General features: G+C 35.0%; 1 protein-coding gene across 4 annotated transcripts in view; it reads right to left on the bottom strand.

Moving 5' to 3' along the window:
* GBE1 (1,4-alpha-glucan branching enzyme 1) overlaps positions 1-17113 on the bottom strand; it is a 141859-nt gene that overhangs the window by 43616 nt on the left and 81130 nt on the right. For all 4 annotated transcript variants that reach the window (XM_088144573.1, XM_088144574.1, XM_088144576.1 and 1 more), the window contains 5 exons: positions 9316-9431; positions 9067-9194; positions 6624-6722; positions 3500-3610; positions 1004-1175 (listed from right to left, as the gene is read on the bottom strand). In XM_088144573.1, the coding sequence (XP_088000699.1) occupies positions 1004-1175; positions 3500-3610; positions 6624-6722; positions 9067-9194; positions 9316-9431 (626 nt within the window). The remainder of the gene's footprint in view (positions 1-1003; positions 1176-3499; positions 3611-6623; positions 6723-9066; positions 9195-9315; positions 9432-17113) is intronic.

The raw sequence follows: 17113 nt of genomic DNA, 5'->3' as shown, positions 1-17113 counted from the left end.
CAGAAGCCCCGATGAAGGCAAGGACCACGCCATAGGCAACAACAATCAAAGAAACAAGAGAACTGGGCTGAACCTGCCATTCGAGCAAAAGGGGGGATTACAGGGGGCAATCTGTAATCTAATCTGTAATATGTAACCTAGCAACGGGGAATTGGGACAACTATAAATGAGCAATGTAAATGTGCCAAGCCAGTCCTGGCTTTGTTTGTAACTGTCGAACGGGACATTCCTTACACTTTAGACATCTAGAAGGCAGAAGAAATGCCTTCAGTTTATTACTTTGTTACTGAAGAATTTATCTCTGACAGACTGTAGCACAATCAGAATGTTGTGCTTCCTTCAGCACAAATTTTAATGCAGGCAGTGCCAGAAATAGCAAAAACAACCAAACACATATGTTCAAATTCAGAGCCAAATATAGTTAGCTAACATATAGGAGAAGAATGAGATTGTTAGGTTACTTACTAGTTATTATTAATATTAGTTCACATGTTGTTCCAGATGTAGTATAATTTAATAAATCTAGTTTAACGCAACATTCATGTTTGACACTACTTATTTTTGTCCACTCCTAAAAAGGCAAAAATTCTATTCATCTAGTATAAATACACACACACAGACACACACACAAAGATCTCTTACATGCTTTTGGTAAGAGACTTACACAATTTACTAACTTCATTTGACTCATATTTGTAGAAACTAATAAAACATTATAATATATCAATAATTATTCAACAGCACAAACAACAGAACTCTTCCAACGTCAATTATTCAACATAATAATAAAAAGAGTCTATGAGTTACAACCATACTTAGGTTGTTATTGCCTATGTCCTCAGCTGGGAGCAAGAACCATAGAAATTAATGGAAATTATTCATGTAGAGGAGCCTACTATGCTTTGGCTCTCTACTTAGTTCATGTCCAACTTGTAACAAGAAAATGTCATCACAGTTGTACTATGCTGAAGGAAATCAGAAGATAATATCCCAACTGACTTACCCATGAAATTGAGGTAGCCCTCTCCTCCAAGAGAATGAGTAATGAGTCGTATCATTTTATGAAGCTGTATTCCTCGATCAATAATTGGTGTGAGAGGTGAAAGAACACTCATATAGTTATACATCTCTGCATCCATCAGCCAAAAAGCCAAAGTCTTATCACCAACAAGGGCCTTGATAAATAAATAAATGAGGCAGGAAATGAGGCAGGGAAAAAAAATTCTTCATGATATTAATGTTTTATAGGACACAAATTAAGGACATCTTATAGATGAATTCAGTATGCTGTTTGTTTATGAGTAGTATACATGTACTTATTTTGAGCTCTCACACTAGAGACAGAAAGTTTTTACCTTGTGTCATGCCCTCATCCATGACTCCGCCCTGACCAAAGGAGAATTTTTTAAAAAAATTTCACTGTATATCTGCACGTTTTTAATCCATTTCCATTAGGGGAGTTTGTGTCATGGCCCAGGAATCTGATACCTGTGAGTTTCAAAATGTTGCTCCAGATGACCCAATGGAATGCCATCCTCAGGAGACACCAAGCCAGGAATCACCTGTGGCTGATCAAACACAGGTATCATCGGAACAGCTGGAGCAGTCAGATGATGAAATATGTTCTTCAAGTCCTTGGACTTGGTGAGTAGAGTAGAGAACATAGCAAAGACACTCAATGAGGCTCTTTGCCAAGCAAGAATGTACCTGCCTTAACTTTAAAAAGCTGGTTGTGGCATGTTTTAAGAGGCATCTCTGATTCATGTGACCCATCTGATTTCCTGTGTCTGGAGTACTGTTGCCTTCTTCTTGTGTAAGAAACCTGACACTCTGATCCTTGGACTGGCCGATGAACCTTACTTGGCTCTTTGAACATTGAACTGAATCTTGAATCTTAACTCTCTTCTGCATGTTCTTGTGGAAAGTGATACTACTCAGGCAAGCCTTATCTCCAGAGGCTCTGAATTTGAAATCAGAGAAATAAGATTCTGATTTCTGTTCCTTTGCTTGTCTGTTCAATCTTCAGTAAATTGCTTACCATTACCTAACAACTGTGTGCATGTGTGTGTGTGTTTGAAACCAGGAACAGGACAGTGTGAACACATAAGAACTAATACTAACTATAATGACTGTGTGCACCTGATGAGTTCCAGTGAGGATGAAACTAGTCATATATTGCTTCCTGGTGATCAATAATGGCAAAAACCAAAGGGGTGTGCTATCAATGAAAGTTAATATTTAAGGACAATAAACACTTGAGGACAATGAACACATATTACATTTTCATGTAGAAATACCTATTTATAAGATTTTTAAAGTGCTCAGGCCATGAAATATAGCTTTAATTTATGGGAAATCTGAAACAGCTTTACATATATGACTTCTGGATTATTCTACCATATCCCATCAGCCTCTTAACTACAGCAATAAATAAAACAAAACAGATTTCCACAGGAAGGAGAGAATAAGAGACAGAAAGAAAGAGTAAACTACCATTTTCAGACATTTATTATATTCTAATTTAGAAGTCAATCATTACTTCAGTTACAGAGATCTACTATAGTGAAATAAGGATATGAGTTCACTCAAAAATACTACGCAAAATATTCACAGTAGCACTTTATGAAGGAAGCTATCATCAGCAAAACATGCCTTCTTGATGTGTTGTACAGGTTATGTCAGCTGGAAGACTCACACACATAAATGCATAAACACCTGGGAAAGCTCCACTGAATCTACCAGAAGATATTTTAACACTTCTAGGAATGCACTTTGTTCGTGCTAGTGTAATTCCAACAGTCCCTGAAAACACATTGCTATTAATTAATGAAATACAAATATGATTAACATTATAATAATAGTTCTAATCAGCCCTTCCAAGTGGTGAAATGAATGTTTTTACAAGGTCTGTTCTCTTGTCAGAAAATCGAAACTTATTAGCACACAACCAATTTAAGAATCATAGCTGGTTCTGGAAGCATGAACTGTTGGAGGGTTACCTTATGTATATGATATGTGTTTGTCTCAGTATTGTCCTGTTTGGGTTAGTATTCATAAATTTCTTAATATGATTTTGGAAAGAGTAATATGGCTTAAAGATGTGGGTGTGATATATGCCAACAATTTGGAATGTATTATTGTATGAAGCACTATGGATCTATCAAGCATGGGGCATAGCAAAACTTATTACTCCTTTACAATAGAAAGACAGGACACAGCGTCAACCCAGATTTTCAGTCATGGACAGATTATACATACTGGCTTTCTGTTTACAAATTGGCTTTCTATTGACATAATGGAAGGACTAATCAATATTACTCTGAACAAAGAATAATGCTGTGTTTGGAAACTGAACTTTTTTGGAGGGAGAAAAATTATAATTCATTATTTTTTTATTTTTTTATTTCTAAAGAAATAAAAGCAAAAAAAAAAAGAGTCATGGATGGTTGCAATCTAATTCTAATTGTTGTAAGCATCAACTGCTGAGTAGTTACAGTACCTGATCATGACTCTCTGCATAGGCAATGCATCTCTCTCCATATCGTCTGTTTGTTAAAGTAAACACAATGTTTCCCATGTCCCAGTCTTCATCCTTACGCTCTTTAATTATCTGAAAATTAAAAGGAATAATTCTGATTCTTGTTCTGTGTCATTTTTTTTTTAAATTTATCCTCTTAATGTCAAGCTCAGTATCTTTTTAGAAATTTTGAAATGGTAAGTTACTGTGTATGAGCTCCATATATAACACAACAAATATAGCACCGTCACAGCAATTGGCAAGACATGGCTAACCTTGGTTTATCTTAAAAAATCTAAACAAAGTCAGACCTAGTTAATGTTTGGATAGGATATCTTCAGGAATTGCATGGCTGTAAACTAAACTCAGAAGTAAAAAAAAAAAAAATCCAGAAAATAATAGGAAATTATGTCTCTGTCATAGCCAAGAAAATAACATGGACATTTCCATGGAGTTACCAGGAGTTGAGCTTGTGTTGAGAAACTTTACCTTTTAACATACATAAAAATTGAAGAAAAGTATTATTTTTCTGCCAAAATCTCTACCAACAACTTATTATGCGTATCTTAAATTCATTTTCTCTCTATTTCTGTAAAACAGTAGGGGCTACATGCCATTATTTTTATGGTTGACTAAACAGAAATTTCATCACTAAATCTGCCTGTTCCTTGTTATGCAATCCTGCATACTCCTTTGATTAATGTATTAGCTCAAATTGAAAGAAGGTGTTATCTGTGTATTTTGCTTTTATGGCATACAATACAGGAAGAGTTTTGCAAATTAAAAAAATATATTTAATCTGATATTTCAGTGTCAAAATGAAGTTTAGAATTGCTAATTATGCATCTAACTTTATTGTTCAAAGTCACCCATGCTTTGGTCACCAACTTTATGGAGTACTGCAATTCACGCTACCTGGGGCTGCCCTTGAAGAATATCTGGAATTACTCAAGGATACAAAGATGATGAGAGGTTTTGAATGTGGCACAGACCATTTCTTGGGGAGTTAGACAGGCAGAGCTGCATAGTATTAATACCTGGGTGAGATCATGGTACCAACAAATTCTGGGGCAAAATGGGAGTTAAAACATTAGATCTAGCAAGCATTACAGAAATGTGGTAGAATACAAATAATCAGTGAGTTATGATTATCTCAAATATAAGCAGTAAAAAAAAAAAGATATGGAAGCATGTATTAGGAATGGAATTATCCTATATGTCAAAGAGAGCACAAAATCCTATAAAGCAGAAATCACAATGGACCGAACTCTTTCACAGCATCACTGTGCATGCCCATATTAACTTCAGGCAGCAGTCAGAGATGCTATTAAGAACAATACGGCTTCTTTCAAAACAAACAAACAAACAAAAAATCGGATAAAAATATGAAATGTATTAATTAAAAAAAATGCAAATCAAGACTTTGAAGAACACATAGCACACACACACAAACACACCCTCCAATCTTCACATTTATTTACCATAAGAAACAAAACTTTAAAATACTCTGTTTTAACTCCCAATGGCATTCAGTCATGTATATCTTTTATTTACAGTATTCTATATGAAAAAGCAGATAGAAACTTTATTGAAAAGTAATATGACAATCAGCCTACATCACAGCCTGACTCTTATTATTTTTAATTCTTTCTTTCTTACCCTTTCAAATTACTTTATAAACAGCAGCATCAGAGTTTCATGTACTGTAGCTTTGATGAGATTAAAAAAACAGACAGACAGACAGAAACCTGTCCATGGTCTGGACAAGAAACAATCCCAAAACTTTAAGCTGCATCTAACAAAAACAGAAGGACAAAGGTTTCTTTCTCCACTATTCTACAAGATTTTGCTGAATAACTCACCCAAATACCAGCTGACATAATTAAATCATACTACATTATGAAAATGTTTGCCCTGTAGTTTATGATTTATGGATTTACAATTGCACAAGGATGAAAGAGGCTTTTTACAAGTAATAGAAGATCTGCACTAGCAGGATGCCTTTGATGCCTTTGATAGCACTTTCAGAATATGAAAAAGAAATTAGCTAATGATGGGGAAAACATACCCTGAAGCAACATTAATAAATATTCTGTCTACTGGAAAATAGATCACATTTGTTTCAAAAGTATGTGTTTAGAGATCTGAACACAGATGAAAAAATGAATTGTGCTCTGGAATAATGTACATATTTCAAGGTACAAATAACTGCACATTTTGCAAAGATGAAATATGTTAATATTACATTACCTTACATTTCTATAGTATATAGTGGCCTGACTCAAGACACATACTATTTTCATAATTATTGTCACTTTATGCTAGGTTTATAAGCATGGATCTCTATAAATGTGTAATGTATTAATTTATGGGAATGTTTCTGAAATATTTTTTTCCAAAATTTAATTATTTCTATATATGAAAGCATCCATATCCTCACAGAAGAGCTTGGATTTATTTAGTGTTCATATTTTTTGCTTTTGTTCTTAAAGAAATTAAAAATGTTTGGTCTTACTTTTTATCACTAGAGTGCAACATTGGCAAGCTTTTCATGGAAATATGTTTAGCAGTAGTTAAGGCACTAGATTCATAAATATGCAATTAATGTATTATAAAATCCTTGTACAATTTCATGTGCATAACAGATACATTTTTAATCTCCATTTTGTTAGGAGTTAAGCTTGCTGTAAGGATTATCAAAATTCTGTCCACAAAACCACAAAATAAAAGCCAAACAATCAAATATTATTGTAAAATAATTAGTCATATGTTACACTGAGCTTTGGAAACACAAAGCTTAGTATTCTATACAAGCATAACTTTCTGGAGCTTCCAGATTACTTTTGAGACCACTGGCTGAGAATGATGGGAGCTGTAATTCCAATACACATGGGAGTTTTAATTAGATGCTGAGGATACAAACTGGGAAAACTTTGCTAAATATATAGAGGACCCATTTTTTCCCCCTTTCTTTGGCAAAAATTAGGATACAGAATAGGAGTGAGTCCAGTTCACAGAGACATTTGTCATATTCTAAGTATTTAATTACATATATGGGAACATGGGTGAGGAAAGTGGCAAAGCAAGGGGGGGATCATATTCTCACCTGAATCCATTTGTCAGGAATTGCCATGGCCAACCGATAATCGAATCCACATCCTCCTTCTATTACTGGACAACAAAGTGCTGGCATTCCAGAAACATCCTGGAAAAATTATACAGACTTAGTTGACAAGTAAAGAAATATTATAAAGAAAGAATATCTGGAATTGAAAATAAGGAGGGGAATCTACCAGAATATTTACTATTCATTCATAAATAATAGAAACATTTTACATATCATTCAATATTAAAGAATCACAATATATTAATCTGCAATCTCTATGGGATAAACATTATGAAAGCAAGTTGTTTCCTCTTCATATTTTTTTCTCACACTTCAAAGTGCCATGAATATTAGGCAGTATATGATATTAACTTGAAACATAATACTATGTTTCAAGTTAATACTAATAAAGGACAAAATGTTGATGACTATTCATTGTTTTCACTTGCTAATAATTAATTGCACACTAGTATAACAGAAGCAGATCTGGAATACTGTCAGTACTAAGTTTTACTTATTTTCTCAGTGTATAGGGAAGGAAACTGATGCACATCTGTCTTTTGTTGGAAAACATCCACAATACTTTTTAAAAGTTATGTAATTTATCACATAGAACAGTATTACAAATCAATCCTGCCCTAGACAATATGAGTTCCTTTTCTGTAGCACCATTCACTCTACTATCATTGCGTGCAAGATCAAAGTCATGCTAGCCATTTGTAATTTAGAACATTATCAATAGTTCTTCTCTCCCAATTTATTTCTGCCATAAGCATGTGGATCAATTCCACATCTTGTACAGAAGCTCCCACTAGACAATAAAATAAAATGTTTAACTAGAATAAATTGAAGGAACATCTTGCTTAACAAAAAAGTATATGAGAAAATGCAAAAAGATGATCAGGTAGGAATTCTGATCACCCTATTGTGGCTCACTGGATGATGGGTTCATTTTATTTGAAAAGAACCCCAAAATCAATAAGACAATTTTAAGTTTAATACATCCCATAATTGCTTCATCAGTTTTTGTTTAAAATGCACTGTAATACTTCTCCATGACCAGTACAACTTAAATATTAAATAGTTAAAAATTCTAAACAGTAAAAGATAAAAATGTGTAAAGCTTTCTATATGTAGTTCTTTGCTCACAATAGTAGCAATTCTAGCAATATCCTATGAAATAATACTTCTGACAAATATATTGTTATTTATAGTTCATGGACGCAGAACTAAACATACCAAACAATATTCATAATGAATTTGAAATAGGAGGAACATTTAGTTCCTGATAAAGGTTGGAGTTACAAAGACAGATGCATAAAATTCAGCTGTTTTGGCAGTATTGAGAGATACTGCCAAAGTCATAACTATATTATAGAAGAGTTAAGTCATGAGAAAGTTCATTTGTTAAAAAGAATTACAATTCTAATGAGCATATTAGACATACTTGCTTACGTATGTCTAAACTCAGTGCGATTTGCCTTGGAATACACTGTGAGGAAGTGAAGTTGGGGTTGCTGTCTGTGCTTGGGAAAAGTACCTGCAGCCATGCAGAAACACTTCTCACCCCATTTCCCTCATTCATTCATTCATTCATTCATTCATTCATTCATTCATTCACTCAAAGTTTACTCACAAGCATCCAAGCCGGCGTTCCAGCTGTTGGTGTAACTGAACCACCCCCTGGAGTTTTCAAGGACTTGCTGACGTCCAGAGGTAGCCTCACCCCACCCAAGCTCTTAGCTTAGAAAAGCAAATGCTAAGACAGAGGGGGAGAATTGTGTGTAGGAGGAAATGTGATAAGCAAACAGCATGCAGATAGGGAAGCGGAGGCAACATCTGGAGATTGGAAGCTATTACAAGCAGGCGAGAGGACTATCATTCAACTGCCAGGACCAGAAGTCATGGTGAGTGGCATATCCTGGTGGGAATCCTGCCTAGAGCTTGGAGCTTTGCCAGGAGCTCAGTAGCAACTAGAAGAAGAATAACCACACTGAAGCAACACCTCATCCCAACCAGAGTAAGAATGTTTGGAGGGAGATGAAGGTTGTATGCCACTTACAGACCTATAGACTTTTGCTTGAACTGAGTATTAAAGACATATTTACATGGCAACATCACCTTGCAAGTCCTAGATAGGTGGAGAGCAATAGTCTATTGTTGGGGAAGGTGTGTGCTGCACTACGCATTTTGTAGAGATTTGCTACACTGTTGTGTGTCCAGTCTTTGGAAAACAAAGAACCCTCACATACACATGCACAAGAATATACTTTAGAGCATATATTTAATTCTGCAGATGAAATCAGTAAAATGTTTAACAGAGCCTGGATCATGCTTAAAAAATAAACTGGAATTACTATAATTGTGACGGATTACTGATTCAGTCAAAACAGCCTCAAATAAATAGTTCAAAGTAATTCTGTTAATGTCATGTAAGCTTTACCTCTGCTATAGTTATACATTCTGGATGCAAAAAATGTATCATGTAGTTTGCCATCATCAGGTATGCCACTGCATCTTCATCAACCTGCATACCAAAATATTCATTGTAATCTCCACTAAACCCTTCACCTAATAAGATAAAATAATAGAAGTGTCAAGTGCAGAAAGTAAAAGTTATAGGCTTTACCGTAGGATTTTCAGATGAAACTATTAATAATTCAGATTGTGATATGGTCACAATTAAACTTACCAATTCCATGATGGTGATATAGCATAGATGATACACCATCAAATCGAAACCCATCAAAGGCATACTCTTCTATCCACCATCTTAGATTGGAGAGAAGAAATCTCAGAACTTCCCAGCTGGAATATAAATAACATATCCCAAATGTTAATGAACATCATTAATCTATCTCCTAATATATGTACATTCACTGTTTTTGTTTCTGGTAGATGAATAAGATCAAAATCCTAATTTTCATTATTTACTACATTTATAAATAAGTTTTTGTCCAATAAGCTTCAGGCAATACATGCATGATTCTCCCCCATTTTATTTTTTTAACAAACTTGTGCTAAATTTAGACTGAGAAAATCAAAATGTTCAAGGTCATTGCACAAAAGGGTTTTGTCCAATAAGCTTCAGGTAATACATACAGGCAACAAGGTCAACCTTTTTTTTTCTTAATGGCTGAGCGGAGATTTGGGCATGACTATTCCTTGTACTATCTTATGCCCATATTCTAATTATTCCTTTTACCATTTTTAGTTAGGATAATATCAAGGAAGCAGAAAGAAGTCAGATTAGTAAATATGATTCACAGGTCAACAATCAGGTGAAATTCAAACATAATTTTAAATATACTTAGCTATAATCAGTGGATATGCAGCCTATTCATTCTGGATTGGATATGTTGCCTTTCAATTTGATATGATTCAGTTGAAATGTATTAAAGAATAAGAATCATTATGGATTCCTGAATGATTGACAGTTGTATTTTTTTTTTAAAAAAATTGGAACTGAATGTGCTAAAGAGAGACATCTCTGGTAGAGAACCATAGTGTCATAGCTTGTGGCATTGCAGTAGCAAGGAGAGAGCCAAATTCAAGTCCACTCTCAGCCACAGAAGCTCACTAGGTGACTTTGGACCAGTCGCTCTCTGTATTAGTCCAAGCTACTTACAGCATTATGGGGAGGGGGGGATAACAGGAGGAGGGAACACTATATACACTGCCTTGAGCTCCTTACAAAAGCTGAGATATAACCTTGGCAAATCATCATCATCATCATCATCATCATCATCATCATCATCATCACCACCACCACCACCACCATCATCATCTACATTACACAGACCATGAGTTGGATCTAGAGTTTTATTGCAGTGCTGGGAACTTAATTTGAGCCAAATTCTCTTCAAGTTGCTTCTACCAGCAAAACGGTTAGGAAGGCTGCTGATTTCCTCCAGCTCCTGCAGTGCCCGAAATACCTTCCTACTTTTCAAATGGGTTTGCTTAGTCTAGAGAAGTTATTCAGGTGATACAAGGGAAGGTTGAAAATTACTATCATATGGGATACCCAAAATTAAAAGAAAGGATTCAATAGGAAGAAGATGTGAAAACAGAAGTCCTGGCAGAGTTTTATATCTAATTCATTTATCATAGAGTAGATTTATAATATCAGTACAGTTAGTAAATTAAGTGTTTTTTGTATCCAAACAGGTCAACAATTAAGAGTTAAAAAAAAAAAAAAGGAAACAGCTGATTTCAAACTGCAAGATAGACAAAATGGAAAACAAAACCTTTTGAAAGTTTCAAATTATGTTTCTGATTTATTAAATTCTGTTTCTTCCTAAAACTGGAAATCTCCACATACTAATTTGGACTCTGACACAATGGTTCAGGCACTCTTGAAGTATAAATGAAAGGCTCTGCTTTGCAAGTATGTTTTGTTCTTTGCTTGATATTAAAAATGAAATACATTTAGTGGAATTTAAAAAAAAGATATATTGACTTGAGAGACAATCTTTTGAATAGCTTGCTCATACGGTATATCTTAATAGCAAGCTGAATGGAATGACAAAGTAGGCAACCCAAAACATTCCATTCAAATAAGAGGGAAAAATGTAAAGAAGTTCAAATAAAATTAGTTCAGGCACCTAGTTAACAAATATAAAAGAATATAAAATGTTTGCACCAACAATATTAAACATATTCTCTTCTGAACCACACCTATAATGACTGACTTAAGTTTCTTACTCTGATGAAGATAGTTTACCTGCAGATAACTATGTGCATAAAATAAAACCCATATATACAAATCATAGTTTGGTTTATATTTATTAAATCACAAAGAAATGTGATTTCTTGAAAAGGAAGGTCATCTTATTGCTACTGAATGAGATCAGCCAATATGCTCTGGACCAAGATAAATCCAGAATGTTTGCAATTTCTGAAACAGTCTTATGACAAATTGGGAATACATAGTACAGGTGTGATCACTACTGGCAAGTCATTGGGCATGGTCTAAAAATTCTTACCTGAACTGAAGTTCAATATAGTACAAAATAGGAGAAACTATTGTGCATACTAAGAGTGTTAGCACTCACAGTAACTCCATGCATTTCTGTAAAACACTGTAGTCTGATCTTGTCATCATTTGCAGCTTATTATTTCACAAACTACCCAAATATCTTACTGTATAATAAATATGTAAATAAAATCCAATATATTAAAAACAATATAAACACATTGAACAATGTGTTCAACAAATAAAGCCTGTTTTTAAAAGATGTCTTTTATGACTTTTTCAAAGCCAAAAAGAAGTTTAGGATCCTCAATGGAAAAGAACTGAGTTGGTTATAAAGAAGAACCTTGGCAACTGAAGGTGATCTCATTAAGGGGAAGGGGAATCATTCATACACACAGACACACAGACACACAGACACACAACACATCTATGTATGGATGTATTTCCAACCAATATTTTGTATTTCACCCAAAAACAAAGTGGCACAGGAACAGTTTTGAAAAGTATAGGTGTAATACAGTTAGCTCTAAGGATACTAGACAAGGGAACATATAATTGAGAAAATTGCGATAGGCTATATTAAATTGGAACTGAAAAGTTAGGGCTGAACAGTAATTGCCATTGTCTTCTTTCTATTACCATCTCATTTAGTATTGCAAAATATGCAATGAAATATATACTGAATTTGACCGAACCTGCATTTCTAACTCATGCGTATAGGTTCTGTAGGTGGGATATAATCCTGCCTTCTACTGATAACTGTGAATGTATCTTTTGTTGTGCAATAACTGAAGCATTAGCACTTTATTTACACTTGTACAAAGTATATGCTAGGAGGTAATTTTAACATTCAATTTAAGATCCTGCTAATTTTGGCCAAATCCATTTTTAACCAGTCTGAGGTACAACATATTTTGTGTCAACAGCTTATCTTCTAGATAACTCAGACCATGGTCACAGAGTTCTCCCATCAACACCATTTACATTTCTAGTTACTGATCTCCCTTATTTTTGTCATTATTACTCCTTTACTTGTCCTCTTTTATGAAATTGAAATTGATCAGATCACCTGAACCTCTAGACTGTTGAGCTCAGTTCTCAGATTTTCAAAGTCTGTGGTTATCTGTTTGTAGTTCTTCTTCACAATATCATTTGACCCTATATGCATCAATAGGAAGAAATAATAGCCATTGGCAGTTGTTTTGTCACATTCCTTATCCTTGGTCCTGGCAAAAAGTACTTCATGAGCTAATGTCTCAGCTGACTTATATTAATTTCAATTCCTCTAGTAGTCATCAACCACCATGATATTTGTTTCTGCCATTTAGGGATTCAATGTCCTGTCTCTTCTTTTTAATTCCCTTAATATCAGAGACTGTTTCTTCTGCAAAGGTCTGTATATTGTTTTTGCTTCTGTTTCTAAGAAATATTTTAATTGATATTGTGTTCTAAAGAAAAAAATTAAGTCATATTAAAAGCAACAGATCACATGATTTACTTGTATATCAAATGCCTATATCAAGAGATGCCAGAAATCAATACTTCTAGGATAAATATCTCCTCAAATGTTTGGAATCTAATTAGTAAATGACTGGTAGAAAAAGTGCCCAATTACATTGGACAGTTTTAACACTTATAGGGAAAAGGCTTTTGGTGACTTTTCCTTTCTTTCTTTTTTTTTTTTTACTGCAGATGAGCGCAAGATATCAGTCTTAAGTGGTGCACTCCTATGACAGTTTTCTTCACCTATATTTATTAAACTATTGCCAAGAATTGTTATTAAAAAAAGCAATGACATTTTTTGTTGTTGATAAGGCATCCTTTGGTGTACAATGTATTTTGATACATATTTTTATGATGCTAGTGCTCTATATTTCCTGGCTGAAGGACTGTGATAACACTAACAATTATAAGCAGGATAATTGATTGATAATCATCCATTTTATAGCAGGATACCCTGCTTCATCCACAATAGAACAGTTTCTTAACTACTGAGATATTGAGAAATTTTTGATGATAAGAATTAATTTCTCAGATTGCTATAGAAGTGAGAAAACTGTGATAACTGTGAGACTATTCAAAATATTATCAACACAATAGACATATATACCTATTGCATGTGTTTACAAGCTCAATCATTGGGCAATATGATGGCCTCTAAATTGGTCTCAGCCTCATATTCACCATTTGCACAATTGTACAGACCTACAATTTTGTATTGGTTTGTATCTGAAATCCCTCTTGTATTGGCTTGTATTTGAAAATAAAATTAATGAATGCTGGGACTTTCTTTCCCACTTCCAGCGACACACTTAGAAGTCAGTAAAAGAAGTCAACGACTTTCCCTTCTTTTTCTCACTCTACATTTTTGGCAAACAAAAATTGGTCTATATGGGTTTGCTAGATGTGAAAAAAAAAGTTCTTTTATTCATGTATTTTGAGTGACCATTTAATGTGTTTTATAGTATACCAATAAAAATGTACGAAAACTAACAATTACTTTTAGTGTCCCTCACAAATATCCTAGCACATAGCTTAATTACCATACAATCTTGTTTCCCCCCCCCATAGTTACATTTTAAAGATTTTGCACACAGCTGTGTTTGAATGAAGATAATAAAGGAAACAGTATTCTTCTAGGGAAATTATATGTTATTTCAAAATTTTCTAACTAAAGGAGCATCTGTGATTTAAAGTCTCCTATTCTGTCATACCAATTTAAACTTAAAAGCAAGGAGAAAAAAGGATTTTATCCATCATGAATGTTTATTAAAAATTAAAGTTATTCTTCTGTAGTGTATCTGATTTGCATATATTATAAATCTTATGTGCAGGGCTGGATATGGGGGAATATTTAACATGTTAATATATAACACTTCCAAAAATACTTTTCCTTCTTCATATAAGCAGACAAACACTATATATTGTTGTTATTGTTATTGATTATGATGATGATGGGATAAAAGTAAAGAAAACATGTCTTAATTTGAATGACAGAAATATATACTTCTATAATTTGCCAATGAGTTTTAAATGGCACTGAGCCAGTGATCACTCTTTTCTTTAAAGCAAAACAATATTAATCCTGATCCAAGCGAGCACAGGTAGAGCTTAACCTCAGAGGTTATCACAACCCATTTTTCTTCTCTTTGACTGATAAATAGGGATATATACCAAACAGCACTATAGGGAATGATAGATCCCATGTATGCAACCATCCCATCCAAATAATAAATGTAACATATGTAGTTATTATATATCATTTAACTTTTTTTCACTTCTCTTACTTAAGCAAAATTTACAAACCAGTAGAAATATGTATCTAAACTTGTTCCAAGTATTGTTTATCCACCAATTTTAAAGCTAGCAACCATAATTATGTATGCTCCTCTGTGTGTGTGTGTGTGTGTGCATGCACACACGCATGTGTACACGCATTCAAGTCACTTTTGATGCCTGGCAAGTTCCTGAACTAGTTCTTGCAGTTTCTTGGCAAGGTTTTCCAGAAGTGGTTTGCCACTGCCTCCTTCCTAGGGCTAAGACAGAGTGACTGGCCTACAGTCACCCAGCTGGCTTCATGCCTAAGATGGGACTAGAAGTCACAGTATCCCAGTTTCTAGCCTGATGCCTTAACCACGACACCAAACTGAATTGCATATATTTATATACATAAGAGATATAACACTAATAATAATAATAATAGAAACAAGAAAAACATCAATGATTTTCCATACCAAAGATGAAAAATACTCCCCTGCTTCTCAAAAATAAATAAATAATAACTTTTTTTTTTTTCTCCTTCATGGATCACTGCCTTGTCGTGGCGAAGGGGCTTGCGTAACTCAGTGAAGCCATGAGCTATACTGTGCAGGGCCACCTAAGATGGACATGTCATGACAGAGAGTTCTGACAAAATGTGGTCCACTGGAGAAGGAAATGGCAACCCACTCCAGTATCCTTGCCAAGAAAACCCCATGGACAATGATAAAAGGCTAAAAGATATGACACCGGAAGATGAGCCCCTCAGGTCGGAAGGTGTCCAATATGCTACTGGGGAAGAGCGGAGGGCATTTCCAAGTAGCTCCAGAAAGAGTGAAGCGGCTGGGCCAAAGCCGAAAGGATGTTCAGCTGTGGATGTATCTGGAAGTGAAAAGAAGGTCCGATGCTGTAAAGAACAACAACAAGGCAAGCTGGATGTGGTCAAACATGAGATGACAAGATTGAACGTCGACATCTTGGGAATCAGCGAATTGAAATGGACAGGAATGGGTGAATTTAATTCAGGTGACCATTATATCTACTACTGTGGCCAAGAAACCCTTAGAAGAAATGGAGTTGCACTCATATGGAATAAGAGAGTGGGAAAGGCAGTAATGGGGTACAACCTCAAAAACAACAGAATGATCTCAGTGCAAATCCAAGGCACACCGTTCAACATCACAGTAATCCAAGTCTATGCCCCAACCACTGATGCCGAAGAAGCTGAAGTTGACCGGTTCTATGAAGACCTACAACACCTTCTAGAACTAGCACCAAAAATAGATGTCCTTTTCATCATAGGGGATTGGAATACTAAAGTAGGAAGTCAAGGAGTAATTGGAATAACAGGCAAGTTTGGCCTCGGAGCACAAAATGAAGCAGGGCAAAGGCTAATAGAATTCTGTCAAGAGAACAAGCTAGTCATAGCAAACACTCTTTTCCAACAACACAAGAGACGACTCTACACATGGACATCACCAGATGGTCAATACCAAAACCAGATTGATTATATACTTTGCAGCCAAAGATGGAGAAGCTCTATACAGACAGCAAAAACAAGACCAGGAGCTGACTGTGGCTCAGATCATGAGCTTCTTACTGCAAAATTTAGGCTTAAATTGAAGAATGTAGGGAAAACCACTAGACCACTCAGGTATGACTTAGATCATATTCCTTGTGAGTACACAGTGAAGTTGATGAATAGATTTAGAGGATTAGATTTGGTAGACAGAGTGCCTGAAGAACTATGGACGGAGGTCCGTAACATTGTACAGGAGGCAGCAACTAAAACCATCCCAAGGAAAAAGAAATGCAAGAAAGCAAAATGGCTGTCTGATGAGGCATTACAAATAGCTGTGGAAAGAAGGAATGTGAAAAGCAAGGGTGAAAGGGAAAGATATAAGCAACTGAATGCAGATTTCCAGAGAATAGCAAGGAGAGATAAGAAGGCCTTCTTAAATGAACAGTGCAAAGAAATTGAGGAAAACAATAGAATGGGGAAGACTAGAGATCTCTTCAAGAAAATTGGAGATATGAAAGGAACGTCTAGTGCAAAGATGGGCATGATAAAGGACAAAAAAGGCAGGGACCTAACAGAAGCAGAAGAGATTAAGAAGAGGTGGCAAGAATACACAGAAGAACTATTCAAGAAAGATCTTAATGTCCCTGATGTCCATGCTGGTGTGGTCACGGACCTTGAGCCAGACATCCTAGAGAGTGAAGTCAAGTGGGCCTTAGGAAGCATTGCTAATAACAA

Source organism: Python bivittatus, unplaced genomic scaffold (genome assembly GCF_059951505.1).
Source record: "Python bivittatus isolate LINGU-HERP-01145 unplaced genomic scaffold, Pbiv_v1 ctg000350_np1212, whole genome shotgun sequence".
In the NCBI taxonomy this organism is placed as follows: domain Eukaryota; kingdom Metazoa; phylum Chordata; class Lepidosauria; order Squamata; family Pythonidae; genus Python; species Python bivittatus.
Note: the sequence above shows the minus strand (reverse complement) of the source record. Positions and strands in the feature narration are given on the sequence as shown.